At 42.5% G+C, this 26,931-nt stretch overlaps 1 protein-coding gene across 1 annotated transcript in view; it reads left to right on the top strand.

The window, feature by feature from the left end:
• The window catches only part of LOC309556008 (histone deacetylase 9-like), a 903,604-nt gene that overhangs the window by 117,095 nt on the left and 759,578 nt on the right, over nt 1–26,931 (top strand). Inside the window, exon 2 of the mRNA XM_082258269.1 lies at nt 3,465–3,576. Coding sequence (XP_082114395.1) covers nt 3,465–3,576 — 112 coding nt within the window. The remainder of the gene's footprint in view (nt 1–3,464; nt 3,577–26,931) is intronic.

Raw genomic sequence — 26,931 nt, 5'->3', positions numbered from 1 at the left:
GTATGAGGGAGCCCCCCCCCCACCTTAATAGGCTCTGGAAACGGCCCCATTGTTATTATTACATTTAAAGCAGCCCTAAGGTTCTGTTCACATTAGTGCGACTTCAGATATGACTTGAGCCACACAGAATCAGTTGATATTGGAAATTATAATGTTTTGGTGCCCCTTCCCAATAATGCAATTTAGCATGATGCAATTTTGGAAAAGGTTCTTGTACTACAATAAATGGGCAATTTGGGACTTTATGTGAGAACTGGCGAGCACTGCTCAGTGTCTCCAAACCTGCGAATAGTCAATTGAAAAGCAAGATGGGATAAATGAAGGTGGGTGAAAAACAGCCGGTCCCTAGTTTGAAATACTTACCCACCAGTCTGCTAACAAACCAAAATAAACCTGTCTAACAATATAAGTTAAAAACAGGAGTTTAGTTAACACACATTTGCAAATGCATGCGGAAGCTGCAAGGCCAACAACAAGGCATCCTGCGTTTCTTGCAGAACCTAACAATAGGTTCTTGTACTACGGTGGTGTGATTTCAGGATGATTTTGGCCCCATAGAATATGCAAAATTCAAAGTAGCATTCAAGTTGCACTACATAATTACACTAAAGCCCCTTTAACACTTATGCGACGCGATTTTACCGTGATTTTGCGACGCGATTTTGCCGCGATTGTGACGCGATTTTGAGCAATGGCTCAGGGCTATATACCTCAAAACGCATTAAAATCGTGCCAAAGTAGTGCAGGAACTACTTTGAAGTCGGTGCGACTTCAAAACGCACTGATATGTATGGGGCTCATTGAAAATAATGGAAAACGACTTGTCATGCGATTTTGCGGTCCAAAATCGCGGGCCAAGTCGCACTAGTGTGAAAGGGGCCTAAAGCCACATCAAAATCGAATCACAGCAGTGTGAACATAGCCCAACTGTCCAATTAGTCTAGAGATTTTTTTTGATAGGGCACCCATGTGATTAAATCAAATACTATCAGTTGCCTGCTTCGCAATACTGCAACAATTTGAAAGCCATTTCTTTCTAACTGAACATTTTTATCATTGAAGATTCTTGGGCTTCAGTTAAGTGAATTATTCACTCTCTTAAGGTGTACCTGAGAAAATAAATCTGGGAGAATAATCTGCAGCATCTGCTACAGGCAGGAGGAAGCATTTCATCACTCCCCCTTACCCACTGATCACCTAGGTTGTACATTGTAATTTTCTTAACGTCCCAGAGGGAGAGACTGCAGCCGGAGGGATGAGATGTGTTAGACAATCTGCATACATACAGCTAAGAATATAAAGGCTACTAGATGGGCACAAGATTGCATCATCTTCAGGCAGGTATGTTAGTTGAGGAAATAGAGTTTGACCCTGGACAATGCCTATAAAGGAAGGAAGGAAAAAAGTACTTTTTTTCAGAGGAAAAAAGTCATTGTAAATGTTACGCATACACAATACTTAACATACATGCCCTTAGGCTGGCCATATACTGATTACAATTCAGGCAATCCGGCACTGACAGGACAAATTTCGATCTGTATGTGAACTTCCCTGCTCAGCAGAAATCAATTGATTAATCCAGCCTTTTTTTTAACCAGGATGCCTTTAGGTTACTTCTGGAGTTCCTTGGCAAAATGCCAAAAAATGTATACAGATTAGCAGGTGGATCAAGCCTGCCTTTCAGCCCCGGTTCACACTTATGCGAGTGCGGGAAGGCTGCGAATCCGCAGCCTGTTCCCGCATCGCACACGCACCCCCGGCAGTTCACACTGCCATATGCGATACGCTGGGGGTGTCAATGTAATATTAACGACACCCCCAGTTTGATATCATATCGCAGTGCGAACCGCTGTGCGATCCGATCCTGATGCGGCTTCCAAAAAGGGTCCCTGTGCGTGTTTGCTGCGGCTGCGGTGCGAATTTAGCCATACAAAGTGTATGGCTAAACTCGCACCGCACAGCCGATCGCATGTAATGAAGGAGCAGTGCGCTCCGACATTACATGCGAACCTCGCACAAGTGTGAACCGGGGCTCAGTTACACAAAGCCACTGGTTTTCATCGTGTCCCTTTACAACCTTCTAGCCGATCTAGGTGTTCTACAAACCAATGATGTCATCAGTTGATAAAGAGGATGTTGGTTGCCTGCACAGCATGCTTGGTTTGCTGAGTAAGGTAGACAAACTGAGGGAAAAGTGAAACATTGGATTACTAGTCAGTACCATTGTGCAAAGGTGTATTTGCTTTGAAAGAATATATCATCTCTAACATTGGGCATCCTACATGTTCCTGTGTTATGTGGCTGTTCCTGTATTACATAAAACTATAAGGTTTTTTTTTACATTTTAGAATGAGTTGCCTCGAGATTGTTCAGAATTTTAAAGGGTGCCTTGACTGAAAAAGGGTTAAGAAACAATGGATTAAATTACTTCTGTTTAAGGGACATGTTGAGCTCAGGACTCGTCAAGTTCCTCTACCCCAAACTCGCTCATCCATGTCTTTATGGACCTTGATTTGTACACTGCTGCGCAGTCATGTTGGAATGGGAAAGGGCCATCCCCAAACTGTTCCCACAAAGTTGGGAGCATGAAATTGTTTTAAATGTCTTGGTATGCTGATGCCTTAAGAGTTTCCTTCACCGGAACTAAGGGGCCAAGCCCAACCTCTGAAAAACAACCCCACACCGTAATCCCCCCTCCACCAAATGATTTAGACCAGTGCACAAAGCAGGGTCCATAAAGACATAAATGAGCGAGTCCTGACCTTAACCCGATAGCAATCCTTTGGAATGAATTAGAGGGCAGGCTGGGAGCCAGACCTTCTTGTCCAACATCAGTGCCTGACCTTGCAAATGCACTTCTGGAAGAATGGTCAAACATTCCCATAGACACACTCCTAAACCTTGTGGACAGCCTTCCCAGAAGAGTTGAAGCTGTTATAGCTGCAAAGGGTGGGCCAACTCAATATTGAACCCTACAGACTAAGACTGGGATGCCATTAAAGTTCATGTGCATGTAAAGGCAGGCATCCCAATACATTTGGACAATATGGTGTATATACAGTATATGTTCTATATTTTATTCCACATAGCTCTGCAACACTGTACAGCCAGTCAGGTGTCCTCCAAAATGTCATAGATCAGGTTTTTAGCCTATTGTGTCCTTTCTCCACCCTTGGTTTTAGGGTTGGATAAAAAATCAGCATAATCATAGTTTTCCAATGATCAGTAGACACAAGAAGCTGGCTTTCTCAATTAGGAAATAGGGTTGTCACTTGAATAGCTTTGCTATTTATTTTCTCTAAAATTTATGCAAAATGATTATATAGCAAGCTGTACAAACAGAAATCCAAACAAAGCCACTATTAAACTGGGCAGCAATAATAAAAAATGTAAACAAAAATTAAGAAAGGTCATATAATAATAAAATAGCATGGATCAAATTTTTGACTTCTCTACTTTTTCAGATCCTGCTTTTCAGTTACGGAGCATTGACATACATTTCTATCAGATTTGGGATCTCTATCAAACAGCTGGTCGGCATGTCTTCTCCAACCATGAGCACCACAACGCAGCCAGGTCGGTCTGTTATTCCATGTGTATATCATTGTGTCATGTTTGGAAATAATTTATTCCTTATATAGCAAATTGAATGTTGAAAAAGATGCAGAATATAACATAAACAGTATATACATGTGTTTGTTGAGTTAAATGTTTCAAGGACAGGGATTGATTGTATACATCTTTGATAATGAAAGTTGCATAGTAAAATTCCACGTGTCATTACTATGGAGAGTGAAAATAAAAGGACTAGTGAAGAATGGGCCGGTGTCCTTCTACATGATGAGATGCTGCATTGGGGTTTGCGGAGTCTGTGTGTATGACCGGCTGAGATTACCATGTAAGCACATACTGCACACATCAAACTTGTATTCCATGCTTACATGGCCAAATGGGTCCAGAGAGACACATCAGACCCCCATGTGGATGTACTAATGATGACTGATGATGTGACTGATTTTCACCAAAGTTTTTCCCTAACCTATAATGTTCCTTGTAAGTTGTAAGATAATATTTTAAGTTAATTATTTGTATTATATTTATATTTATGCTCCATAATCAGTTGTGGACCCTAGATGTGCTATATATGTCCCAAAAAGGTTGGTATAGCACACAGGACATGTGTAGTACTAGTAATTCCCAGCTTGTCTAAATCATGGTCCAGAACTGCTGGGTAAATACAGTAGCTGTGGAAGCTGCTGCTTTCAAAAAAAAAAAAAGCTTTACTACATTGTTACTTTTCTATCTACTCAGTTTCATTCATCTGCATATCAAAGGGATTAACTTCAATCTGCAGATGATTAGTAAAAGCAACCTAACAAGTAAAGAAAAAAAAAAAAAATGAAAATAAAATAAAATCTGTTTATATTTATTCCTAATCAATCCTTAGTTTACCCTAATTAGTTTCTTCTTCCCTTCCTCCATAAAATGTTCCTGATTGTTTTTATTACGATTTTCATAACCATTAATATTTAAACTTTTTTTTTTTTTTATTTTCTTTGTTCATTATTTTTAGCGTTGCATTAAATTGAAGAAAAACATCTCTTTATTATGTGTAAATAACTTTGTAATGCTTTGCACCAGAATAATCACGTTAATGTCATTTTAGAAAAATTATACAATGACATTTTTATTTAACCTCCCTGGCGGTATGATTATGTCAGGAATTCTGTACCAAAAGCGGTACAATTTTTTGCATGGAAATTTGGCGTTATGTATTATAGGCCTACAATTCTTAGTAAATACTTACTTAAACCTGACCAAAACAAGACTCTAGTAGACATCCCAGATGTGATAAATTTGAAACACAAACACATGAATTATAATCTAATCAATAATATAATTTTATTCAATAATGCTATGAAAAATAATGAAATTTGTCAAACAAAGAAATTCAATACAAATCCTGAGTGTGAAACAGTTTGAAGCATGGAACTAGACAAAGTCCGACGTTGCAATTAGGACAATAGTACCTTGTTTCTTTTCTGACTTTTTTTCCATTGCCATCTCTCTTGGAACAGCCAATGATGCACATCCTGGTAGGCACTAACTTTCTTGTGGTTGGCATTTCGAAGTCTACAAAATGACGACCTGTCAGGCGTTCTGGATTGCCAACGTCAACAGCGCGTCGTCCGGGTTAGTTAGCAGATACTGATGGCGTTGGGTGGTTGACAAAAATCTGCTCAGCCACCTTCCAGATAAAGTCAGAATGAACAAGCGGTATGTTAGTGTTTGCTTTAGAAAGGATATAGGCGTTACAAAGGCATTGTTCAAGGAGATGCCTGAAAATCTTTTTGTAATGCTTCTTCTGTTGCTTCCGCATTGCCTGATCAGCTCGGTCGACACCTCCCATTGTGTGATTATAGTCGATCACGACTTGCGGCTTCAGCATATCTGTTCCGTGTTTTGTGCGGACCATGGCAGTGGAGGTGCTGTGCATGGTGCTCATGAGACGCACATCCTTTTTGTCTCGCCATCGCATTGTCATCATTTTACCCTTTTGAAAGGCAACCATCTCTCCTTTTTTTAGTTTTTTCCTGCTAAACATTGATGGCATGTCACGCCGGTTTGGCCTAACAGTACCATACCCATCAATTTTGTTTAGGAGCAAAACCTCATAAAGTTCCAGAGATGTGTAAAAATTGTCCGTTGTCATGCAATATCCCTGGTTCAGCAATGGATCCAGCAGTGAAAGGACAGATGATGTGGCCATCCCATAGCCGCTGTACCTGGGATTGAACTTGGTACCTTTACCGGTGTAAATGACCGCATTCCAGATATATCCAGTGGATGATTCACAGAGCATATAAAATTTGATGCCAAACTGCGGTCTTTTGGATGCAATAAACTGTATCCAGCTCAGGCGTCCCTTGTAGGCCATCAGACTTTCATCCACACTGACATCCCTTTCTGGCACGTAGGTCCACTAGAAGTTGGTGACAATCATTTGGCACACCTCCCAGATTTTTTTGAGTTTGGGCGCAGGATGCGTGGCCTCATCAAAACTCTTAGTTGTTGGCGAAGTGTAAATTCTTCATGATGAGTGAAAACCGGTATTTGGACATCACGGTGCCAAAAAATGGAGTGGCCAGCATCTTATTGGTGGTCCAATACCATTTCTGGAGCGGTTTCCCCACCACCCCCTGAAGGATGATTAGTCCCAGAAACTGCCAGATGTCCTCTTTAGTGACCGGTTCCCATTTTCTGGATCTGGAAAATCTGGCACGCAGCGTAGCGGATTGCTGCTCATGGTAGCGGTTGGTTTCAGTGACGATTTTTAGAATTACCTCCTCAGTTACAAATAATTTCAGGTACGCCAGAGGGTTGTCACTCTCCACATCAACCTTCATCCCAGGAGATCCAGTGAATCGGAATCTCGGGGGTGCTGCCTGGTCCGCATCGCTGTTTAGAGGGCACCAAGTGCGCACATCGCTTAGGTCAGGTGCGGGATCATCGGGGTTGTCACTTTCTGGATCAGTGTCCGTGTCAGAGTCAGATGACAAATCTCCCCACGACTCACTGTCGCTCTGTTCTGCGAGCAGCTCCGTGTCGCTGCCGCTGTCGCAGTCGCTCAGCTGATCCAAAAGCGCATTTGTAGGACAACGCTTTTTTGATGCCATTTTCAAAGGGTTTTATTTGTCACAAATGACAATGGCAAGGGGCACTGAAAGGGCACTGTGTCTGATACTAAGGTGATACAGTGTAATCCTCTCAGATTATACTGTATCACCTCCTTTTTATGTGTTTGTGTTTTGTGCAACATTTGAATTTCCCTCCTCGTTCCGCTCCCATGCAGCATTGCTGCTGCAGGGAACGGAACCAGGAAGTCATCAGAGCGACGGACGGCATGGCGGGGATCTCGGCGGCGATCACAGCAATGGGAGATCATCGCTGGATCGCCAGGAGAAGGTAAGGAACCCCGCTGCAGGCTCTGCACATCTACCCCGAGCAAGACTCGGGGATACCGATCCTAGCATGAAAAAAACACCCCAAGTCACGCTCGGGGTTACTGCTAAGGGGGTTAAAGTAATATATATATTTTTTTAACTAAAGTGGGGTAAACACTATGAGAAAATCAGGCGAACGATTGTCTGATTTTCCTCACTGTTTCACAGCAAATCGGAACCAATGAAGGAAAGTTTGTAGGAAAATTATTGTACGACAAATGCTTTTTGTTTGTTGTTTATTGTTTCTGATCATGCGCAGTCTTTCGTTTCTAATTTTTCTCATAGGAAAATCGTACGAAACTGGCACACATATACGCAAATTGTTCGTTCTGTTCCCATATGAGAAACATTTTGGAACTTGTTCCTTCAGAAATTTTCATTCAGAAGGTTGGAATGTCTCAGAATTCACATTGTTCCAAAAGCTATATTCATTCATAAAAAGGATAAATAAGATAATGATAGTCACTCTAGATGCAGTTCAGGATATGGATGGTACATAAGTGGTCACAAATGTCCAGGCTAAGAGCATCTACACAGGGCCCCCCAACAAAGAACAGCACCCTAGTCAGGCACAGGCTGGCAGGAAATGCGGCCCTAATTTCTTGATACCAACAGCTGGGTGTCCCTCAGTCTAAACAGAAAGGGCAATGTATAAACCACAACATACTAAATACCTGTGTTGGTGAAAAATAACAATTGAGTTACTCCAGACAGTCCGGAGTGGCCCCACCTAGACTATTAAAGTCAGCAACAATTCAGTGGATAATTTGGGGTTAAAACAGCCCACCAAGAACTTAGTGGCCCATACATAGACATAGCCAAATGGATCCAAAATACACTATGTACAATCTAGTCCATGCTCTGGAAGTGGGGTGCCATATTTTCACGGGGTTGGCATTTAGTAGTGTGGCATGCTGTATTGATGCTTTTAAAGGGTTTGATACCCAAAACGTTTTAATTAATCTGTAATAAATAAATGCTTTTAATGAAATAAACTCATGTCGGTGTAATCATTCTGGCAGAAGGCGTCAGTGCCTTTAAAATCCCATAATCTTCTCACAAATGTTTTTTTTTTCAATTACAATTTTGGGATGTGGCATTGGCAAACACAGTTGAACTCATTCACATATTAGTTCTATTACAGAAGAGGAATCCACCCTGTCAAGCCTCCCGCCTTCTGCCATGCTGTGTTAAGGTAGGACTAGAAAGAGGAAGAGCTGAAACTGCAGTGGGGAATGTTGTTTAATAGGGGGCTGTGATTGTAAGGGGGGGCTGTGTTTGGGGAGAGCTGTGATGTGAGGAGGAGGACTGTAATAGCAAGGGGGGCGGTGATGTCAGTTTGGTGGAGGAAATGTAATTGCAAGGGGGGGCTTTGACGTGAGAAGGGAGGGCTGTGATGTGAGGCTGAGGAAGGTTCAGGACAACCTGGGCTCAGAGGAGGTGGAATGAATGATGCTGGCCATCAGACTGAGGATATTTAGTGGCCAAGAAGTAAATAAAAGTACAAAATAAAAGAAAAAACTGACAGAAGTTCTAAGCTCCTCCTTCATTTGTTATTGCAACCTATGGATGGTTTAGTTTCTCATACCTGGATTACATATGGAGCTTATACATCCAGGTACCAATAGCCCTAGTTAGATTATTTGAAGATGGCCCATTGAGCCAAAAATACTTAGGGGCTCTAATATGCATACAGCGCCAACCTCCCATGATCATGTGCACCTGCTGGCCTTACTATTGACCCATTATGGGCTGCCCTAATAGCCAGTAGTGAGACTCAGGAGGTACAGATTAGAAACCTGATTACATAACACAGCACCCCAGCTTTCAGAACATGGGAAGTGCTGTCCAAAGACTGACCCCTGGAGGTTCCTTCTCTATACCGTATGCAGTGAGTTTGGTTTGTTTTAAAATCTATACGTCTTCCTAGCATATTTCCCAAGACACCTGGAACTAGACTTTAAAATTGTTTGCAATAACTACATGGCTTAAATATTTTATGCTCCGTTCTAAAAAATAAATATATTATGACAGCCTGCAATGACACAGAACTGGAAGTCAAGTCAATGCATAGTTATACCAGTGAAGTAATAGATGCGGTGTGTCATTTCATTATTATTGAAGTTATTATCCGTAGGATCATAATTATGCTGTTCATTGTTCTGTAGCTGATACATCCTCTGTAATAAAATGACCTCATAAAATTTAACCCAGAACCGCCGTGTAATGTATTTATACAGTCTGGACGTTTCAACACTGCCTGTTGCAGAAAAGAAAAGTCTGCTGCCTTTCAGAAAAAAAAAAAAAAAAAAAACCTTTTTAACTTTGAAAGAGTACCGCACTTTTGTTATAGCAGCTTGACAGAGAACATCGTCTATAATAGGCTCTTCCACAAGGAAAACTCCTGCTGTAGACTAGCTGCTGACATATTCCCGCAGATACACATATTATTTCAGGTTAAGAAATACATCGACTTCAATGGGGCTGAACTTTTATCCATCTTGTTCTTTGTTGCCCTGAAATTTGAAAAGGTGACATGTCTCTATTGTTCTTACAAATCCCTTAAGTGTCCCTTTTCTAAAATAGCACCATCTGGTTTAATCGCCGCTAGGGCTTTTGGACCTACTATTTGAGACAGTATTTTTGTACCTGTATTCTCTAGCTGCACATACTCCAGAGCTTACTGTGTCATCAGAACTGAACTGCTGAAAATAGTGCTGTTTGCTACAGAACAGAAGGACCCCAGCCCCCTGGATTGTTTGTCAAATGCAAAAATAACTCTTTGTTTTCTTTACAATGTTCATCAGACATGCAGGACTGTTTTTAAAGTGGTTTTATACCTCTGACATGAAATTTGAACAAAGCATATACCTCTAAAGCAGGAGTGTCAAACTCCATTTCATCCCGGGCCACATCAGCAGTATGGTTACCCTAAAAGGGACTGTTGTATCGGGGGTGCACAACAAACAGAGTGCAGGATTTAGGAGTGCGTTATGTACAGAGTGCAGAGTTCAGGAGTGTGTTACGTACAGAGTGCAGAGTTCAGGAGTGTGTTACGTACAGAGTGCAGAGTTCAGGAGTGTGTTACTTACAGAGTGCAGAGTTCAGGAGTGTGTTACTTACAGAGTGCAGAGTTCAGGCGTGTGTTACGTACAGAGTGCAGAGTTCAGGAGTGTGTTACGTACAGAGTGCAGAGTTCAGGAGTGTGTTACTTACAGAGTGCAGAGTTCAGGAGTGTGTTATGTACAGAGTGAAGAGTTCAGGAGTGTGTTACTTACAGAGTGCAGAGTTCAGGAGTGTGTTACGTACAGAGTGCAGAGTTCAGGAGTGTGTTACGTACAGAGTGCAGAGTTCAGGAGTGTGTAACGTACAGAGTGCAGAGTTCAGGATTGTGTTACGTACAGAGTGCAGAGTGCAGGAGTGTGTTATGTACAGAGTGAAGAGTTCAGGAGTGTGTTACTTACAGAGTGCAGAGTTCAGGAGTGTGTTACGTACAGAGTGCAGAGTTCAGGAGTGTGTTACGTACAGAGTGCAGAGTTCAGGAGTGTGTAACGTACAGAGTGCAGAGTTCAGGATTGTGTTACGTACAGAGTGCAGAGTGCAGGAGTGTGTTACATACAGAGTGCAGAGTTCAGGAGTGCATTACATACAGAGTGCAGAATTCATGAGTGCATTAAGTACAGAGTGCAGAGGTCAGGGGTGCGCTATATACAGAGTGAAAAGTTCAAGGGTCCGTTACGTACATTTTAGGGGTGCCCTATGCACAGCATGTAGAGTTCAGGAGTACAATATATACAGAGTGCAGTTCCAGGGGTGTCCTATGCACAGAGAACAGAATTCAGGGGTGCACTGCATACAAATTGCAGGATTTTTGGGTGCACTACAGAGTGAAGAGTTCAGGAGTGCTTTATGTACATAATGCAGAGTGCACTACTTTCAGAGTGCAGAGTTTAGTGGTGCACTATGGACAGAGTGCAGGGTTTAGGGATGCGCTATGCACAGTGCACAGTGTGCCACCCCAACTCCAACCCCCCCAGCCAAAGCTTCCTCACATCCCTACTCTCTCCTACTTGGCCTGGCTCTAGTAGCTTCCTGTGTAGGTGGCTCTTGGCTCTGCCTCACCTTGCAGGGAGATCTTTCTCTCTCTCTCTCTCTCTCTTTTTCTCTCTCTCTCTCTCTGGAGATCTGTTCCTACAGTGAATGTGTGCAGGGATCTGTGAGATCTAGGAGCGGCTGAGAGCAAACCTGTCCCTTTTAAACACAGAAGGCTTCTGTCTTTACAAGTGACAGCAGGGGCGGAGGGTAAGAGCTGGAGGTGGTGGAATCATGTTCCACAATGTTTCAGCTGCAAAACTGGGTGCAAGGGCCATATGGCAGAGCCTGGCGGGCCAGATTTGACCCTCAAGCCTTGTGTTTGACATATGTGCTCTATCATACCTTCCAACTTTCTGAGATGGAAATGAGGGACACTTATTAACAAACGTATGTAGGCATAAGACACACCCCCTGACCAGCCCCCAAAGGAGAATTGTACAAAAAAAGGATTGGTTAAACTTGCAAGTGCTTTTTTACCACTGCTATTCCTTTATATTGGAATTTACAAATGCACCAGTTTTGAAACTGGATGAAAGTTTTAGCACTGTAAAACACTTTTTGATAGATAAGTAGTGCATTTTACTGTATATACAACTATATAGATCAGATCAAAATGAGGGACAAATGAGGAGGAAAAAGGGACAGAGGGACTTTGTTCCAAAACAATGACAGTCCCTCAAAATCAGGGACAGTTGGGAGCTATGGCTCTATACTGTGTACTTGTCTCAAATAGGAGCGCTAAGTGTCCTTTCTGTCTACTGCTTTATACCTCTGCTATCAGCTTGAGTCACAGTTTTCTGAACACTAACAGAAAAAAGGTGACAGGGGAGGGAGCCCCAGCACACAGCCCATGATTGACAGCCTCAGCTTTGTTCCTATGAGCTGTGTGAAGAAGGGGGGGGGGTGTCTCTCCCTTCATTCAGCTCTTAGAGCTCTCCTCACTGAGCGCTGCAGTGTGTAATTTTAGCTCCATGTCCCCTGCTTTCTGGAAGCTCAGATGTAGAGAGGGGAAGGATGCAGGTAAACAGGTACAACTTATGTGGGAGTATTTGTTTCATCTCTGTATATCACCTGGGGCTAGTCACTTCACTGTGTATATGTAAGTGTTTACAACCACTTTATAGAAGGAACAAAAAGGGCATGTGCTAAAGCTGTAAAATATTCAAAAAATTCCACTGACAATGAACAGAGTAATTAGTTGTTGGCATATAAAGCATGCTTTCTCTCTAAAAGGATGGGAATGATGTAAGTTATGGTGGCCCCAACATCTCTAGTACATGACATTTTCTTACTGGTGCTGCACATTATATATGTAGCACCCTCTAGTGTGCTAGAAGTGTACATAGTTGTTAGAGAAGGCAAATTGTTTGGCTCGGCTGGCATCCAAGCCTAAGCTGAATCTGAGTCAGGGTGATTGACCCAGGGAGGCTGGATGACTCATAAGGCAGCACCTCTGGTGCCCCCCCCTCCTACTTGCTTGAACCTAGGAGAAGTTTCAAGAAGAATTGGTGGAGGTCAGGAGGAGCTGCCTGGAGTATTGAAGGGGGCCCCAACCAATTCCCAGCAAGTTGACTGGCAGGGGGTAGTCCCCTCTTTTATACTCTAGGTCAGCCAGCAGGAGCAGTGGTGTTGGGTGGAAGACTGGAGATCGAGTGCTGAGGAGGCTGTCGAAGGCCCTTGAGGGTGTCCCCTAGTTGGTAAAGGGGTGACGTCAGGCTTAGGGCTCAAGTGCTGGAAGGATCCTCTACAGCACACAGAGGAGTCCTGTCCTGGATGCATGGGAGCAAGTGTGAGGACAGCAGGAGATCTGAAGTATTCCTCCAGGAAGAAGTCAACCAAGAGGGCTGGTGAGTGGTGAGTCTGGCAGGACTTTGGGAAGTAGCCAGGTGGGCTAGTGAGAGAGGCAGCTGCAGCCAGGTGGGCTGCCAGTGACTGAAGACGGTGCTGGGATCAGTAGTCATAGGGATGGAAGCTGGACACTGACTTTTGCTACATAACTAAGGGGCCCATGGTCCCTGCCTATAAAGAGCCTTTGCTTCATCTGACTGTTGCTTTTGTGTCAGATCAACTAACAGTGTGCCAGCTGTAACTGTGATTTTGTGCTGCAAGCGATGTGCTTGAGGAAGCTGAGGAGTGTGCAGACAGCACATAGGAAAGTGTCCCTGAAGATGAAGATGAAGTGGGCATCCCATAATAATCCCATCCCTATCAAAGGTCAATACCCCTAATAAATTAAAAAAACAAAGCTGCTGGACTATTTTCTGACTCAAGTGTGTTTGTGGAATTTGGTGTGCCTGGCTGTGCAGAGTGTGGGATACCATTCACCAGTCGCTCCTACAGGGGTTGCACTACATTTGGGGGCTCATCCGGGATATAGCCCATGGCAACCTATACAGCCTTTGCTCCTAGCAACCCGGAGTTTCATTGAGCCAGAAAACTGCACTTGGTTCCAGGACCACTGTGGGGGTTGAAAACAGGGAAGCGGACTTATGTGCTCTGCCTGCTTGTGACTGTGTGCTTGTCCGGACAAGTTCTGCAAGTTCCAGTGTATGCGTCATCATCTTCACTGTGCCTGCCACTTCAGTTTAGCTAACAAGGAGTTACAGCGGAGCACACGGGAAAAGGCCTGCTCACCAGAGTGGGGGAGCCACACCCAGTGTGCTCTGCTAGCAGTAATAGAGAGGAGCAAGATGGCAAAACGTACATGTGTGTACCCATCGCTGACTTGGTTGTCTGATCTGCAAGAGCGGATACTAGTGGACACTGATGTCCAGATGGAGCATTGCAGGGGATTCGCTCTCGGAATGATTGAAGGGACAGAGCAATGGTGCCTACTATTTTTTATGTGCAGAATACCGAAAGTGATGGTCAGTGCCTGGATTCGGTGTGGGCACTGCATCTTATAATATGTCAACAAAAGTTTGATTTTATTTCCATCATTGACACTTTCAAAATTACAGAAAACAAAAAATGGCATCTGCAAAATATGTTGACATATAAGAATGTCTAATCTGTAATTTGATGCCTTTTGGAGATTTTTCCATCTTTCCTTGGCTTCTTTATGCACATTAATACAAATTTTTACCTGGGGTGCCCAAACTTTCGATCACCACTGTGCATCTACTACTACTACTATTACTAATATTAAAAAATGAACACATAAATGTAAAATAAATACACAAATAAATTAAAAATCTAAATAATAAATTCAATAAATTATTACAAAAAATAATACATAAATAATTAACCCCTAACCCTTAAAAAAATAAAAAAATAATAATAATAATAAAAATAATAAAAAGCTAAACACCCTAACCTTAATTTATTAATAATGTATTTAATATTTTTTTAAGGTTAGGGGTAATTATTATTTATGAAAGTATTATTACATATTATTAATTTATTGTATTTATATATGATGATTTTTAGTTATTTCTTTATTTATTTTACATTTATTTATTTATTTATACATTGTTACTATTTTATGTTTTACATTCTTTCTTTCTACGAAAATTGGATAAAAAATGTGTTCCACATCAGTGATCCCAGAATCCACTGATGATAGGAAAGAGGGTTGGGACTATAATGGACTAGTTTGTCAATAGTATGTAGGTAAGCAAGAAAGGATCAAAGGGTAAAAATTAACAATGTTTATTCAAAAGATATAAAAGTCGACATATGGAACATAGCAAATAGTGAAATAAATACAACATGATTCACATATCATGGTGGTAGTAGTCAGACGGGTGATTGCTTTGTTCTATGCATTTCGCGGGATTACTCCAGCTTCATCAGGAACTATAGCATTAGAAATTCACCCCTTTTACAGAGCCAAGACTACATTCAGACCTTAAAAATGTATTCGTGAAGAGAGAGAATATATGTCAGTACATAATGGACAGGACCACCTCTACTACCTAGAGGTGGGCCTCATCTACACGCCAATCTGCAAGCACATTGGTGTGCATCATGACTTTGACCCCAATTATGTAAAATTCGCTGTTCTAGAGGTCATCCCCGCCAATCCACGGGGGGGTGACTTTGACAACAGGGTACTTCACAAGGAGGCAATGTGGATTTTTAATCTACAAGCCACCCAATGGCCAAGACTCAATACTGCTGTTTCCTACAAACCTTTCCTTTAAGAGTTTACTACTCATTCTGTGCCTCCATTAGGCTTCCCCAATACTGGCCTTTCCACTCACATCCATTTTTTACATCTCCCATATAGATTATATGCAACCATAAATCTGGTGTAAATATAACATGGTATGCTGAACCCCTATATTCCAGAGCAATCTTGGAAGGGGACTTTATATTTCTTATAGGTTCCTATATGGCCACTAGCAAGACACTCTTAGAGAGTCTTTCTAACATACGACAGTACTATGGTAGTTTGCTCTGTGTACCCCTACCCCAATTAGGCAGATGGGGGAGCTGTTACCTTCCCATCCCAGCTTTTCCCTCCCATTCCACTTTCCAACCTTTAGCCTTAGTCTTCTTTCCATCCCCTTCCACTCCGTCCCTTGTTGTCAATTGTGCCTTCTTTTCCTTTCTTTTCTTTTCATTCCAGGTATGATTTGCCCGAATGGCTTTCACTTGGGATCCTTAGTAGGACATGTATGATTCTGCTAGGCTTATCCTAAGTATATGATGATAAAACTGTGGTTTTTTTTTGACTGCATCATTAACATATGTTGTAATATACTTTTTGTTATTGTCATTGTGGCAGCTTATACAAGCATCAATGTAATGGATCCGGATTGTGCCCCCGCCGCCCTTGGCTCCTCCTCGGTGTAGATTCGGGCGCCAAGCAGGGGGCGGTATGTGCATCGGCCCCCTCCGGCTCACGGCCGGTACGGTTGATAACCGCTGGTGGTCATTTGACCTCTAGCGGGGAGCATCCGACAAAATGGCGCCCGCGCCAGAAGTGACGTTAGCGGACACGCGTCATTTCCGGCGGGACCAGTCTTAAGCCGCGGATGCGGGAGGTTGTGTTATGGCGGCTCTCCCGATCCGCGGCTTTGCTGGTAATAAGGTAGGATACTCAAGCCTCCACCATATGGGGACTCCTTTTTCAATTACAGGGCTACTCCTGAACTCTGGCTTCCCTGTGGATTTAAAATTTTGGTGGCTCTTCCCTGTAGGCTTTTTTGGTCATTTATCTATATGTAGGTATTGTAACAATTTTTTCTTTTGGAAGTTTTTTTTTTTTTTTTTTTCTGGCCTCATACCTTTGGAGTATGATCCAGGCCCACGGTTTAGCTTCTTGACTTCTAAAAGGGCTTCTAGGTACCCCCCTTTTTGTCCTTTATAGTATTTCAATGTTGACCTATGGGCTTGCTTCATTTCAGAACATGGTCCATGCCTACGGTATAACTTTTTAACTTTTGTAAGGGCTTCTAGGTACCCCCCACCTAACAGAACAATATCCCATTGGTTACCCATGGGCCTTTTTTTTCATTTCATTTTACTTCCACATCCCAGAGTTCAGAAGCATATGCCCTATACAACTCTTTGGGCTAAACTAGCCCTGACGCAATATGCGACTCTTATCTTTCCCCTGTATACTTCTGGATGATATTCTAAAGTCATACAATATATATCTTTTGCAGACCTATAGTTCCACCTACTGTCCGCTTTGGTGGCACCTATGTAAGACTGGCCCAATCTATACCATATAACCACCTCCCTGTAGGACCCCAATGGGCCCGTCCGGGATTGCTTGGTTTGGAGTCATGAGGCAGGCTGATGGGAGACGCAAATCTGAGGTCCAAATTAACTATGTATTTGGCATAACATTTGTAAGTTTGGTAAGCATTGTCTCTTTATTATCTTTCATATGTTTCTGGTATAAGATACATATACATGGTTACATTACAAGGCATGTTTTATGATTATGGATTTTCCCTATCATTACATATGTACTGACATATATTCTCTCTCTTCACAAATACATTTTTAAGGTCTGAATGTAGTCTTGGCTCTGTAAAAGGGGTGAATTTCTAATGCTATAGTTCCTGATGAAGCTGGAGTAATCCCGCGAAATGCATAGAACAAAGCAATCACCCGTCTGACTACTACCACCATGATATGTGAATCATGTTGTATTTATTTCACTATTTGCTATGTTCCATATGTCGACTTTTATATCTTTTGAATAAACATTGTTAATTTTTACCCTTTGATCCTTTCTTGCTTACCTACATACTATTGACAAACTAGTCCGTTATAGTCCCAACCCTCTTTCCTATCATCAGTGGATTCTGGGATCACTGATGTGGAACACATTTTTTATACAAATTACTAATTAGGGATGAGGACTTTTTGTCAGGGCATGGGCTACATCTCATGTTCTCATTCTTTCTACGAAAATAAAAATGCACTGAAAATGCTCAAATCCGCCCAATTCGACCTACAAAAAAAGAGTGGCGATGTGAACCATCTCCATAGATATAGAGAATAATTGATTTTTCTCCTCCAACGTTTTGGAGCTTTGAGCTTCATGCTACAATTTGCTGAGGTGTGAATGGGGCCTGAAGGAAAGCGAACAGCTAAAATGTGTTGGGTGGCCTCAAGCCTAAATTGGATCCAAAGCCAAAGCTTCTTTTCTTTGTTTTGGTTGGAGTGTAGATAGGTTTGATCCTCTTTTAGTTCTTTTATTGCTATCACTGTCCCCACTGGGTAAATATACTCCTCTGTATGTTCTGCTGACCATTGTCACCGGGTTGGAGATATCCTGTCATTGCCAGTTGTATCTACAGGACAGTAAGTGAAGGGAAAGTTCCCTAATTGGACACACATGACAAACAAAAGCCTGACTGGGTTTTAACCATTTCTTTCTCTAAACAAAGACATACTTTAACAATTTTGCAATTCTGACTCCTTGAGGAATTGCTGTATTGTATCTTCCAACACTTCCCAGTGATGACCTGCCCATAAAGTGGCTCTAAAGCTAAAACATTTTTTACCTTAATGCATTCCCTGCATTAAGGTAAAAAAATGTTGCCATGTCCTGTGCCCAATCCCCCCGCCCCCTCCCATCCAGTGCTATGCCTGGTTTCAGCTCTTCTCCCCTATCTTTCTCTCCTCACAGGATGTTTGTGCAGCAGTGGGAGCTATTGACTACTGCTGCTGCCAGTCAAATCCAGTGACCAGAGAGTGAGAGGGGCGGGGCTGAGCGGGGCTGTGTGTATCAATGCGATCAAACCTCCATAATGACTTGCTATAGAGGGCAGACACAGAAGAGAAGAAGCGGCGAGTGCCGGTGGGGAACCCCAGATAAGAAGGTTCAGGGCAACCACTGCCCAGAGCAGGTAAGTATATCATGTTTATTTTGTTTATAGGGATATGATTTTTGCGCTGTCCTGGTAGATATTGAAGGTATGTACTCTTAATGCTGCTTGTACCGTTACTGATGACCATACAGTTAAATAGAATAAATAGGGGGGGGAGTACCGTTCTTCAGGGATGGTTAATAAATATATATCAGTAGATGTTTAAACGGTGTATAAATCAAATGTATAAACTTGTGTAAAAATTAAATCTGTCTTATATATCAAAATCATATAAAAATATTCTGATAATATTTCATAAATAAATATCTTGATCAATAATGAAGTGCTTAAAGTGATGGTATATTATTCCAAACATTTTCAAGTGATATAAATATTATGATCAATAATAATAAAAAGTGCTTATGGTGCTAGCATATTATTTAAAATATATTCAAGTGATATTCGTGATATATAAAAGTGCTCTGTGCCAATTATTAAAGTGTTTTCTCCAATATTAAATCAATCAAATTAATAAATAAAAAAAATAGATAATCATAAAATCCATATATTGTGTTCCAGTGTCCAAACAAAGATATATGATCTTCCTCTTCTGTGAGTTAAAAGGAACTTCCTTCCACCTATACACCTTGTGAGTCAAAGTGATCTTCAGTGCTCAACACCTCTAGGTGTGCTAGCCGCTCACCTTAATGCTATTAGCAATGCTCCTTTAGATCTAATATTAGATCCGATCTTTTATCCTCTCTTCTCCTCAGCTTCTTGGATCAAGTGTGGGGAGATGTGCTGGTGTGTTCCTCCTTTCCAGGGTCTGACTCAGGCTAATGACCCGGTGTCTCCTCGCATCTCAAAGTAACAGGGCCGACATTGTGTAGTATTTTCACAAACTTTAATGATCTTAAAATTTGCGAAAATACTACACTACACAAATGCTGCCATGATGAAGATGACTTCATGAGGGAGGTTGCTATTCGAGTTTCCGTTAAAGCAGAACTCCTGTAAAAAAAATGAATAGCCTGGTAAAGCACAAAAAATTAAAAAGCAGTGATACTAATCTTTAACCACTTTAGCCCCGCTCACATTGCTGCTACTGCGGCAATGTGGCTCATTATGGTCCAGCGACGTAGGTCTACGTCGCTGGACTCCTCCCCTCGTGGGCGGCGCGCACGGTGCCGAATCGCAAAAAGTGGCCTGGACGTAAGACAGCAAAATCCTCCGGTGGTAAAGTGGTTAAACTGGTGCTGTCCCTGCAGTACTCTTTTCCCACCACTAGATGTCTTCAGTATTATGGGTTGAATAATTTCAGCATCATTTAACCCACTTCCTCTGAGTTGTTAGGGTCCCACCCTAGCCTGTGACTTGATAGTCACAAAGAAGTCACAGTACAGTGACTAGTTCATCTCTCTGTCACTATACATTCTGAACCTATCAGCATGCTCTTTCTTAACATATTAGAACTTTGTTCTGTTTCTCCCGGGCTCCTCTTTACATTCAGGTACTTTTAAAGCTTGCATTGAAAAATATAAAAATAAGAAATATAAATTTCATTAACTTTTGTCTTTCCTTTCTGCCTAGAGTTCAGCTGTCTAAAGTTAATAGAGACATGGTCTATTAACTTTGTACATATGTATAATGGCGTGATTGTAATACAAATTGTTTTATGCTGTGCTTTGCAGAGCACGTAATAATTTATTTTTCAAAACAATTTATCTACATTTGTGTCATGGGAATTGCTCATAATTTGGTTTAGTTTGTTGAAATGTGTCACCTGGTATTTTTACCCCACCACCCAAACAGTGCTGACAATAGCCTAACAGTATAGCTATCTATCATATTTGTTTGGCTCCCAGCAGTAATGTATGTCAAATGTTTCTTTATAATGAATGATGCAAAATGAGGGCCCCTGAGTGGTAACACTGGCTTCCAACACAACACATCCATTTAGAAAACAAGAGCACTGCACCCCAGAGAGACGGGATTTCTAAATGACTTAGTAATTCCCACTGCATGTAAAAACATAATGCCAAGCTCTACTTGGGGAAAATGGATAGGGGCTTTGTTATTTGTTTTTGCTCATTATACCTGTAAGATCATTAAGGAAATGTTTACATCCTGCCCAAGTCACATGCTTTTAACAGGAAAGGCTGTACTTTGAATGTGTGATGTAGAAACACATCAGCTGTGCATGCATATGTATTAAACTTACATAATTAGGCTAATATATGCAATGATGCAATGACAAGGTGATTTTCTTTTAGGAATTATACATAACACACCTAAAGGTAAACTCTACTTTGGCATAGCTGTGGGGCTTGTGCAGTCAATTGATACTTAGAGATTTGCGAGTATAATAGCTAGTGGGGCTCCTAGTGATGCCCCAGACAGAACAAATACACAGGAGCTTCAGACTGGGGTTTCTCTATGACGTGAACAATGTAAAAAGAGAGAGAAAGTCAAGGTAATTGCTTTACATTAAACATATGCATAGACCATGTACTCAAAGGTGTAGTACACCATTTAAACATTTTAATAAATGCACCTACATTGTTAAAAGAAAAAATGTGCATTTATTAATATTTAGCATTAGGGTCTACAAAGCATTGCAACCATGATTAGTGTTTGTGGGTACAACGCACAGGCTCCTGCATAGTTTACATCTCTGCCCTAGGTCTATGTGGAGGTACAGAAGTACTGTTCTGGAGCAGAAGGACCTAAACAATGGACTACAAGTGCAGTGATCTCACCACACTTGTGCTCTATTGAGATTTATGAGTTTGTCTGCCGCAGTGGCAGTTGGGACTTGTAGTCTTTACATTCACAGATCTATTTGAATGGACCTGTGAATAGATAACATGTACTGACATGGCTATATGGGAGGGGGAGTAGAATTTCAAGTATAGATATTTTATATATATAGTTGCTTCGGTCCTGTATTAACCATGTATATACCATGCCCCTGGAAGCTGGAAATTTCTATCAAGTAGAAACTGCTACTCCAATGATCTTCACTTGTTTCTGGGTCCCGTGCTGTGCTGCATTCTCTGTCTGGATGAGGCATAAAGGCAGGGCAGTGACATCACACTCTCCATCTCGTCCAATTAGAGCTCTCTTTGCATTAATTCAGAAAAGGACAATATAAAAGCAATGCAAAGCATTCCCTGAATGGCTCTCCTGCCAAGTGGTGACCTCCTATTTTCAGAATGCAGCAGGCAGGACAAGGCCCAGAAGCAAGTGGTGATCACTGGAGTAGCAATGTCTACATCAGAGATTTCCAGCTTCCAGGGGCATCAGGCAGATGCAGTGTATACACAGCCAAAGCTGGACCAATATAACTATTTTTAAATTATCCATACTCGCAATTCATTTTTAAGATGAATAAAGGATGCAGAATTTGCAAAAAAGGGGAAGGCGGTATATGAGGTACATTACAAGTGCGACATATATCAACATTAAAAACATAGAATAAAGTGCATAAAAGTCTGGGTTGTAATAAGACCCATGACTATATCTCTCAGGGTGCATGATAACATCTCAAATGAGTATACATACTGAAGTAAGGGAGAGGAATTATCAAGTATATATGTAGGGACACCAATGTATCTGTTCTTTTTGTGCCCACATTCACATAAAGATCACATGTACAACACAAAGACAACGGTGAGGACATGAAAGAACAGGAGAGGAACAGAAAATGTGTGGTTTTAGTAGAGAGAGGGTAATGTGAGGTAAAGGAGGAGGTATAAAGGAGTAGTGGGAGGGAGGGTGGGGTATAAGGGAACTTGTTGCCACTGTCACCAAGGTTAGACCAGGAGAACATTGATTTAGCGCAATGATAATCAGTCATAGAATTTCTGTCCAAGTCCAAGTGGCCCATATCTGAGAGTCCTATTTATCCTTTTCCTGAGGTAGGTGGAGTTCCATGTTGGGGATATAGTCTAATTCTGTGATCCATTCTGAAAGGGTGAGTTTTTGAGGTGAGCGCCAATTGCATGGCATCATGGTATGTGCAGCAGTAAGGAAATGTCAGAGGATATCCCACTTTGTATGATCAATTGAGCCTGTTAATAGGACAATATAAAGAATGTTAGGGACAGTGGAACCTGTAGTCATGGTGTAGAGTTTCAGGATTGTGTCCCAGAATTTCCTAATGTGTGTGTGTGTGTGGGGGGGGGGGGGTGTAAACATAGTGTTAGGTCAGCTGTGACATCTCCAACATTGGTCTGAAATTTATTGATAGATTTCCTAAAGTACTGTAAGGGCAACAGTAACAGCTAGTGAGGATTTTTAAATTTACTTTTGAGCTTTGTTTGTTAAGGACTACTTTCAACTAGCTGCTGAATGTTTCATTGCCAGACTTTATAAGTACAAGCACATATTTTCAGATTGCAATTCACTGCTTGACTTCTTACACTTTGACCTCACATCTTTATAAGCTCTGACGAAGGGGACAATGTCTTGCTCTGAAATGGGTTTTTCTACCCAGCTTATGTTTGGAATAAAACTTAATTCTTGAAACATTTTGGAGTGGTGCTTCAGTTTCCTAGGTCCAAATATAGTCCTTACTACCAAAGGACATTGTGGCAATCCCTTGCTATTCAGAAGCTGCCTGCCAAACATCTAGATGCCCCAGAGGGACACCATATACCTAATATTTACAAAAGCATTTAAGTATCACATTGTTAAGGATCATTAACTGAGAGTTCACGCAGCATTAATCAACCACTTCTGGCATTTTACGTTGATGGACAGATATTGCAGAGCTGTAGGTCTGATGCAGCAAGGGGCTTGTTGGACCTCTTCAAAAGACTTGAAAGAAAAGATAAAACTGAAAATGAATTTGGGATTTCAGCTGGCCATACACATTACACTGTGATTGGACAATCTCCTTTAGAGCTACCAATAACTATTTAGTTTAAATTGACTGGATACAGATTGAATTGATTTTTAAAGTAGGTCCCCATATTGCATAGCTTTGGTAGGTCTAAAAGTTGAGACAAGCATAGTGATTTTAGATAAATCAATACTGCTCAATGAATTGCTTAGGCTTAGACAAAATTTGTTAAGGAATACAAAAAAATGTTTCCCCCCCCCCCACTTATTTAGAGGTTTTTGTTTTGGCTTTGTGCATCTAGAGTATTTTTGTTCAGTGTCCAGACAACATCATCTGGTGCCCAGGGCAAAAATGGCACACTGTGCCCCCACCCCTGTCAGTGTCTTTTCAGAGTCTTTTCAAGGCAATAAAGTATTTAAAACAATATAAAATAAATACATGCATATTACCCTATACATTTTCGTCAAGTCCTGCTGTATTTATTACCATAAGGCACACACTGAAGAGGAAGTAAGAATAAAATAAGGGACATGCTAAAACATTTAATGTGAAAATGGCTTAATGTAGCTTAATGTGTAATAAAGTACCTAAACCATAATCAATTGCCCTGAAACTTTGCACAGACTAAGTTTTTAACTTTCCTAATATATCCTGGAAGTTTCATGTATTTTGGTCTTCCAGGAGGCAAACAAGGGACATTAAGCTTGTTTTTTTGGGGAGCTTAATGTGGCTTAACGTACAAAAAAGAGCTTAGATGTTAACCAATTTCCCCCAAACTTCACACAATAGAAGACTCTATTGATGCTAAGATAGTCTGAAAATTTTAGCTCATTTGGTATATCAAACAAAAAGTTATTGACATTAAGCTATTTTTTTACAATACTAAAACGTTTAATGTCTACAGCTTAATGTAAAAAGAGCTTAACATACCAAAATGTGCCTAAACCTCAACCAATTGTCTTTAAAATTTGCACAGCCCAAGTTCTGCACTTCCCTAAGCTATCCTGGAGGTTTCATCGATTTTGGTCTCCCACATGGAAAACTGGGGACATTAAGCTCTTTTTTTTGGGAGCTTAATGTGGCTTAACGTACAAAAAAGATGTGAACCAATTTCGCCCAAACTTGGCACAATAGAAGAGTCTATCTATTCTAACATATTCTGAAACTTTCAGATCATTTGGTAAATCACACCAAAAGTTATTCACATTAAGCTCTTTTTTGCAATCATAAAAACACGTGGCTTAATGTGAAAAGAGCTTAACGTACCAAAATGTGCCTAAACCTCAACCAATTGTCTTGAAACTCTGCACAGCCCAAGTTCTGCACTTCCCTAAGCTATCCTGGCGGTTTCATTGATTTAGGTCTCCCACATGGAAAACTGGGGACATTAAGCTCTTTTTTTGGGGAGCTTAATGTGGCTTAACGCAACCAATTGTCTTGAAACTTTGCACAGCCCAAGTTCTGCACTTCTCAAACACCCTGCACGGAAGTCGTCCTCTCCCGCCCGACGCACAAGAGCCCCCAGCCAGCAGGGAGAGTGGCTCAAAGCTCTTCCCCCCCGCCGGTCATCCTGACATGGAAGCTGACTTCTGCCCCACCGGTCACCCTGGCATGGAAGTCAACTTCTCCCATGGGTTACCTAGTCATGTCCTCTACTCCCGCCAGTTAACCTGGCTTGGATGACGACTTCTACCCTGCCGGTCACCCTGACATGGAAGCCGACTTCTGCCCCGCCGGTCACCCTGACATGGAAGCCGACTTCTGTCCCGCCGGTCACCCTGGCATGGATGACAACTTCTACCCTGCCGTTCACTCTGACATGGAAGCCGACTTCTGCCCCGCCGGTCACCCTGACATGGAAGTCGACTTCTGCCCCGCCAGTCACTCTGGCATGGAAGTCAACTTCTCCCATGGGTTACCAAGTCATGTCCTCTACTCCCATCGGTCACCCTGGCATGGATGACGACTTCTACCCTGCCGGTCACCGTGCTTTGGAGGTCATCACTTTTATTTTTAACTTTTTGGACTTTTTGACCCCCAGGGGGTAGAGCCAGCGGTGGCCTTGATGCGCACCCTTCTGGGTGACTTCCAAAAAAGTGATCTCGGTACCCCTTGTGTACCGAGACCCCAAGTTTTATCAGACCTAGCGGGGGTCCGGAACCCCTCGCCCACCGAGTTTCGAGCCTCTGCGACCTACGGTTTCGGAGATATTGACCGACGAAGCCGAAACATTCATACCGCGAAGGTGGCGGGACGCTCCTGCTAATTGTCCGTCGACCGCTCGCTGCTTCCCCGGCCGCAGGGGGGCTCCGAGGTTCCGGTCGGTTCATCTCAAACCGGAGATAGGGACACCAAAGCCTGGGGGTTATGTGGACTTTGGTCTCCCACATGGAAAACTAGGGACATTAAGCTCTTTTTTTTGGGAGGCTTAATGTGGCTTAATGTATGAAAAAAAAACTCAGATGTGAACCAATTTCCCTCAAACTTGGCAAAATAGAAGAGTCTGTCTATTCCAACATATTCTGAAAATCTCAGATCATTTGGTAAATCACACCAAAAGTTATTCACATTAAGCTATATTTTAAATTCCTAACACATTTAATGTCAACAGCTTTATGTAAAAAGAGCTTAAAGTGCCATAATGTGCCTAAACCTCAATCAATTGTCTTGAAACTTGTCACAAATCCCACCCCCCCCACACCACCACCGCTATAATTAATCACACCCCCCTCACCACCACTGCTATCACAAATCCCACCCCCCTCATCACCACTGCTATCACTAATCTCACCCCCCTCACCACAACCGCTGCCACTAATCCCACCCCCACTGCCACTAATCCCTCCCCCCACCACCACCACCACCGCTGCCACTAATCCCACCCCCTCACCACCACTGCCACTGATCCCACCCTGTTCACCACCACTGCTGCCACTGATCCCACCCCCTTTAACCACCACCAATGCCACTGATTCTACCCCCTTAACCATCACCAATACCATGAATCCCACGCCCCTCACCACCACTGCTGCCACTAGTCCCTCCCCCCTCCCCACCACCACCACTGCCACTAATCCCACCCCGTTTACCACCACCACTGCCACTGATCTCACGCCCCACACCACCACCACTGCCGCCACTGATGCCTCCCCCCTCACCACCACCCCCACTGCCACAGATTCCACCTCCTTCACCACCACCCCCACTGCCCCTCATCCCACCCCTTTCAGCACCACCACTGCCACTCATCCCATCCCACCACCGCTGTCAATGATCCAATCCCACCACCGCTGTCACTTATCCAATCCCCCCACCACCACTGCCACTGATCTCATCCCCCCTCCACTACTGCTGCCACTCATCCCATCCCCCCACCACTACCCCCACTACTTATCCTATCCCACCACCCCTACCACTGATTCCATTCCACCACCATCCCTGCCACTGATTCCATCCCACCACCAACGCTGTCACTCATCCCATCCCACCACCACTGCCACTGACCCATTTCCCCCCACCACCATTGCCACTGTTCCTTTCCTCCTCACCATCGCTGCCACTCATCCCGTCCCCTACCACCACCACTCATCCCACCACCACTGCCACTGCTCGTATCCCACCACCACCCCTGCCACTGATTCCATCCCACCATCACCTCTGCCACTCACCCCATCCTATCCCCCCACTACTGCCACTCATCCCATCCCAC

Source organism: Pelophylax lessonae (assembly GCF_965119305.1).
Source record: "Pelophylax lessonae genome assembly, chromosome: 5".
NCBI lineage: Eukaryota > Metazoa > Chordata > Amphibia > Anura > Ranidae > Pelophylax > Pelophylax lessonae.
This window is presented reverse-complemented; position numbering and strand designations above follow the sequence as displayed.